We start from the raw sequence: 6,053 nt of genomic DNA, 5'->3' as shown, positions 1-6,053 counted from the left end.
GAGGGTCAGCCGAATGCGGAGCAACACTATTGAGTAAAACTTTAATTTTTGATTATTACTGCTCTAGAATGAATTGTAATTTAATTTGAAAGCCTAATTTTCCCGTTATAGAAGACGTTGTATAATGAAAGCCTGCAAATAAAGCAGAAATTGATGATAATGCGATTAATATCAATAATGCTGAATTGTACTTTTTCGTCATTCATGGAAGCACCGCAGTAAACCTTGTGGCTGAAGATGGTTGACAGTGAACAAGTTCAAAAAATTTGAAAGTAAACAAATACCTCAGTCTACAGCAAATTGAAGCCACATAAGATTGTGATATACTCGAAAGATTTTCAAGTCTAATACACTCAGAAACGATTCACTTCTAAATAGTATAAAAGCTACGCTAAATCGCAACTCTCCTGCACTGTACACAAACATCATCCTCTGATCGAATGAAACCTCAGACCATTCCAAACAAATCACCGAAATCGCTTTTTCGAATGATACCTGCAACGGATGACGGTTGTTTTGGAATCAGATGATTTTCCTCTAGAATACAGGATGAAAATTGTTATGAGAATGGATAGGGCCTTCAGTTGAAATGCGTAATGCTCTCTGCAGAATGACTGTCATACTAAATGGAAATGCATATGGTATTGGTTCAGCCCCATAACGCAAATCATTCAAAACGATGATGTTAATAATTCTATGGAATGTCATTTGCTGATCTGAGCTGACAAACGAGGTGGAAGCATATGTATCGCTATCAGAGCTGTTTCGAACATAGGTAAAGGATGAAAACCAATGTTTGACTAATTCGAGGTGGAGATTTCCTTCACCATTCAACCATAAGAAAATCATCCGAAATTCGAATGCATATTGTTAAAGGGCTCGATCAATGCAATAATCATTCGAAGTATTGCGGATGTTTTGGTTCAGTGGACCGACGCATACACACGATACACATCAAATTTAAGAGCAAATTTTTATTATATCGTAAGTAACATTCGCACCAATCCGAGAAAAATAAAGTTTTGTTTTGATGACCGAAAAGTTATTCCTATTTCCAATTAAACACATATAATCTCATAGTGATAGCAATATTTAACATATTTAGCAGGGTTTTAATCATACAAATGCAAATTGCTAGCTTTCATGCTAAAAATACTGGTTTTTGAGTCAAAAGTTATTATACGTCGTTTGGTGGCCCCTATTGTTACTTAAGTCAAAGTGTATTTACCAGGATATTCAGGAGAATTATCAATTACGTCTCCTTACGTGCAGCCCATTCATCATTTAAGGACCACCGAAATCATCTTAGCAACAAACAGTTCGATTTATTCACTTTAATAATGAGAAAGCAAAACGACGAACGTACACTTTTCACGGGTTTCTCAGCGCTGTTACTTAAGGCAAACGGCATCTCCATAGAAATCGGGTGACTTAAGTAACATCGAAAACTATTTTGATCGGAAGGTGGTTACGTCAAAAAGCAATTTGACTGGTAAATAAATTTAAAAATGGGATGTGATCCTATATTCAGACAGTATATAGTGTAATAGCAGGAGCATCGATTGAAACTGATAGCTCGACTTTGTTTACCTTTGTTTTTTTTTTCGACGTAATGAAAATTTGCTCTTGAATTTAAGTTTTCATTATCAGTAAAACGAATTGCTGGATCATGATCAGAAATCCAATGCTTTACTGGAAAACAGCAAACGACATTTTTACCGAAAAAATCAGCTAACATAAACTGACACCCAGTCAAGAGCTGTCATTCTGTTAGCATCACAGTCGCAAGTATTTTTGCATTCGTACACCACCGGTCAATCCACAGGAGGAGGAAGAGGTAAACTACAAATAAATAATATTATGTAGGTAAGGACACTGGCTTGTACACTGGTTATATATAATAAATCTAGACTAACATTTAAAATGGGCCTATTTCCAAAACTTAAACAAACCAGAAAATGAATTTTAAATTTTTGGCCACTATTCAATTCATATTTTTAGAAAATTTAAGTATTTTAGGCATTTATATTATTCACAAAAACAATATAAACTGTATCTCAGTCTACAACATCCAAAATATGCGAAAAGCTTTCAAAAATATATGAAAATCAATAACAAGTTAATTTCATAAATTAAGACACAGCTCACTACTTGACTAGCCTATTGGTCCCAAGCAAACGATTAACGTATCCCATTCTAGTCGAAATTCTAGTACTACGCAATGTTTGTTTTGATTCGCTATGAAAGTTTCACAGATAAAATGAGGGGTTATTGGTTTTTCCCAACCCGGGGGCAACTTGACAAGTCCAGTACATTTCCACTGTACTCCGAAAATTTGGTGCTGGTGGTTCTGTCAAACTCACAAATTTCAGAAGTGTTATCTGAATAGGGCGAATGCAGATATGTAAATAAAGTAAATAAAATACTGAACATAAAAACAGATAGCCTCATCTGTTCCATGAAACTTCAAGTTGGTGGGGAACAATGTTAATGAAACGGACAGGTGTAACAAAAGACAATCACTGAAATTTATTCGTTTTAGAAGCTCATTATGAATATCTTTTGTTGAGAGACGCTTATTTTTATCTATTTTATTTATTTCTTCATGTTTAAATGGATATACGAAATATTAATGTTCACACAGCAAACCTGCTACTCACCGCGAATAAGAATCAATTTTGTATTTTTTTTTGTCACCCCTCAATAGCGAGATGGGGAAGTAAACGCTTTTTATTGATACGGCTTTTTATTGCAAGTCTTCATCGCACAAGTATGCTCAGAAACATTATTCTCAAGACTGATAATATTCAAGAGCAAAATATAATAGAATTATCCAATGTGTTTTTATTTCCATTTGATTATATAAGAAAAACTTCCATCAATCTGTTTCAATTTGTTTGGATTTATTTCATTTCACCACGAAAATCATACATCGCTCTTTTCACATGGCATTCTTGCTTGTTGTTTGACATCCACACATGGTGAAACAAAAAGTTGCCTTCCCATAGGCTGTTTCTATGCACCACCAATGTAGAGTGCGCTATGCGCTTACTAGAGGAAACGTCAACCAAACCGTTTGTTTACATCCAAATTACAATTTTACATCTCAAATTAACGCATATTGTTATGCGTATCTTGCATATTTCCATCGGGATGGGTCTTATTTTATTATTTTTCACATATTCGATCGGATTTACAGCTTAAATAACACCAAATTAAAAATCCGGAAGATCATAACCGCTGGGGTAGTTTTATAAATCTTCGTTTTTCTTAACCAAAATATGTGGAAGCACCAGCCGTTCACTTCAAAATCGATACAGAAAACAAAATATTCCATTTGGATGTTGATTACAAGCACCTGCGATGGATAAACTAATCAGAAAAGTTAAAAACATTTACCTCTTCCTATGCTTCGCGGTGAAAATTTCAGCCCTCATCACTCTTTTGATGGTTCTCTTATTCACCACCAGAGGTTGAAACGATCGCTTAGTTTCCATTGGATTCGCCTATAGAGAAATACCGTTGCGGCGGTGAAGGGCAGCCCCTTTGTTTACGTTGTGTGGCGACATCTACTATTTGCAAGTGGGTACGTGAAACTAAGATTATCTGTCACCTTGCCGGGGACTTGGTTTTTCCTATGTTTCGAGGGTTGATTCGACTAGCTTGGGACCGAAGATAGTACCAGAGCTGAGCCAAAAAGTTGAGCACGTTATTTCGGGACCTTCTGGTCTTAGAGTTACCTCTATGCTACTACCATAGAGGTAACTCTAAGACCACTGGGTCCCGAAGAAAATCATTATTATTTTTGGCTCACTCAGTACCAGAACAACGGTCCCAAGCAGTCCCAAGCTATTTCACTCACCCCTACATGTTCTGCATGAATCCACACACCCCTGATGTTATCTGTCAAACTTTCATAGCGAATCAAAACAAAAATAGTGTAGTAATAGAATTTCAACTAGAATAGGGTACGTTAATCGTTTGCTTGGGACCAATAGACTACTAAAGTGGTGAGCCAATTCAAAATCGTTAGTTTCGTATTGATTGTTGCTACTACTGAGGCTCTGAACCATTTGGTGGATTATTTTAACTTTTGGTTAAAATTTGACAGATGAAAAGTTATCGATTAACCCTGCTATCCGAGCATGGTTATTTCTGACAGACAAGAAGTTAAATTTTGACAACCGTGGCTCGAAAACCGGTCGATCGACAGCACGGGGATTTTCGAACATAGAAAATAACTTTCGAAATGTCACTTTTAACCACGAGTTAAATTTAACTCGGCAAATGGTTCACAGCCTGAGTAATACAATTTTGAGTTGAATTCGACTCAATCCCCTCTCATCGACCGTGAACTCTTGGAAATTTTGAGTCAGATTTGGCTCAATTTTGAGGACTCTAATTTAAAGCCCTACAGTAAAAGTATGGACGACTGTCACCACAAAACTGAAAAAAGCTGTTCCAATCGAGCAAAGCGGTGCATTTTGACGGTTCGATTGGAACAACTTTTGACAGACGTCCATACTTTTACTGTAGGGCTTTACTCTAATTGGCCGTGGGCTGATTTAATTTCAGTCACAGGGGCTACCCATACCTATGTTCGAATTTCGAGCATCAATCTGTCAAACGTATTTTTGTATTCGCTCGTTGATCAACCGTCGTCGGTTTTTGCGCTGTTGTTGAACAATTTATTGTAATTTTACAACATTAATGGACCAATGGATACGATCAAAAATCGACCGTTAACTCTGTCGGAGTACAGCACTTGGCTGCAGCTAATTTGCGCCGAAAGCGCCATGGTTTCCCAAGCATCCGAACATCTTACAGCTCGGGCGGAAAGAATCGCTAGAGTTAACGGTAGGTAACAGTTTTTGATAGTAAGTGTTATTTCAATGTAAGTTTAAAATGCTCTCGCAATCTGCTGTTCACGATTTAAGAAACACTAGTTCATCGGACCCACGAAGCGAGACTAAAATCCAAAGAACTGGAGCAGGAGATAACTGAGTTGGAAAAGTCCGACCAATCGGTTCGGGAATGCCTCGCTGAGATGGAAGCCAGACTGGAAAAACTTAAGGAGAAAAATCTGGAGCTGAAAAATAAACTAGCTGAAGTGCAGCAACCGACTGAAGCTGCCACGAAAGGGTTGGAGCAATCCGAAGAACGATTGGAGACGCTGGAGGCGGAGAGGTGAATAGATCATTCCACGACTTAATTAAATGCTGGTAACATGTATCCTTTTTTATTTTTAGGAGAAAGCTGATGTTTCTGAAACGCATAATAAGTCAGAGTATAAATGCCGAAAATGTGTGGAATGTAATGCCAGCTATTCTGCAGGAAGACAAACTGAGAGGAATGGTTGAAGCTGCTGCTAGTGATATTTCGTCATGGGAAGAAGTACTTAGAAGCTGACTTTCGTTTATTTGAATAATTATTAATTAAGTATTGGTAATTATTTTTGGTTTGCTTCTTGTAAGTTACAAACGCTGAAAATAAATAACTATATGTTGTGAGTCTGTTTATTCCAATTTAAAGGCTTTAAAAATCATTCTGAATTGATGGTAAATAATTTATTAGGTTTTATATCACTAGGCCGAATGACACTAATCGGTGGGCGTTGGCCAAATTTGGATTTTGCAGATATAATCCTAAATAGGACCTAGATTATTTAATACTCTAGTAACCTCAAGTCCGTGCTCTGTCACAATGTTTCATTGTGATTAATCAACACTCAAAGGGGTAAAATATATATTTGGGGTAGATTTGCTAGAAAGGGAACTTGGAGTGTAGAGCGCACTGCCCACTGGACGATTCTGAAGCCTGGCCAAGTGAGTAGGGTATGGGTTTATTTGATTGAACGTCATTTCCAATGTATATATTGATACATTCAAACCATTGGCATTTGAGATAAGACAGAGACAGGATGCGGAGGGCCTCCCTTAGCTCAGACGGTAAAGGCGCAGCTACAAAGCAAGACCATGCTGGAGGTGGCTGGGTTCAATTCCCGGTCCGGTCTAGGAATTTTTCGGGTTGGAAAATGTCTCGACTTCTCTGGG

At 37.4% G+C, this 6,053-nt stretch overlaps 1 protein-coding gene across 1 annotated transcript; it reads left to right on the top strand.

Annotated features, from left to right (window-relative positions):
- The first annotated feature begins 4,718 nt into the window (after positions 1–4,718).
- On the top strand, positions 4,719–5,472 carry LOC135707785 (centrosome-associated protein CEP250-like). Its single transcript, XM_065229666.1, has 3 exons — positions 4,719–4,857; positions 4,938–5,187; positions 5,250–5,472. Exons 1-3 carry the CDS (start codon positions 4,719–4,721, stop codon positions 5,407–5,409), a joined length of 549 nt encoding a protein of 182 aa, XP_065085738.1. The 3' UTR covers positions 5,410–5,472.
- Positions 5,473–6,053: the final 581 nt, after the last annotated feature.

This window comes from Ochlerotatus camptorhynchus, unplaced genomic scaffold, assembly GCF_037179485.1.
Source record: "Ochlerotatus camptorhynchus isolate MF236.1 unplaced genomic scaffold, CSIRO-AGI_Acam_v1.1 ptg000318l, whole genome shotgun sequence".
NCBI lineage: Eukaryota > Metazoa > Arthropoda > Insecta > Diptera > Culicidae > Ochlerotatus > Ochlerotatus camptorhynchus.
The sequence above is the reverse complement of the archived record's forward strand: the minus strand, read 5'-3'. Positions and strand labels throughout refer to the sequence as shown.

Excerpts from the sequence above, each read along its gene's own strand:
- LOC135707785 (XM_065229666.1), top strand. The coding sequence starts at position 4,719 with ATGGATACGATCAAAAATCGACCGTTAACTCTGTCGGAGTACAGCACT. Across the intron at positions 4,858-4,937 it reads AAGAATCGCTAGAGTTAACG|AAACACTAGTTCATCGGACC; the intron begins GTAGGTAACAGT and ends TCACGATTTAAG. Across the intron at positions 5,188-5,249 it reads GAGACGCTGGAGGCGGAGAG|GAGAAAGCTGATGTTTCTGA; the intron begins GTGAATAGATCA and ends TTTTATTTTTAG.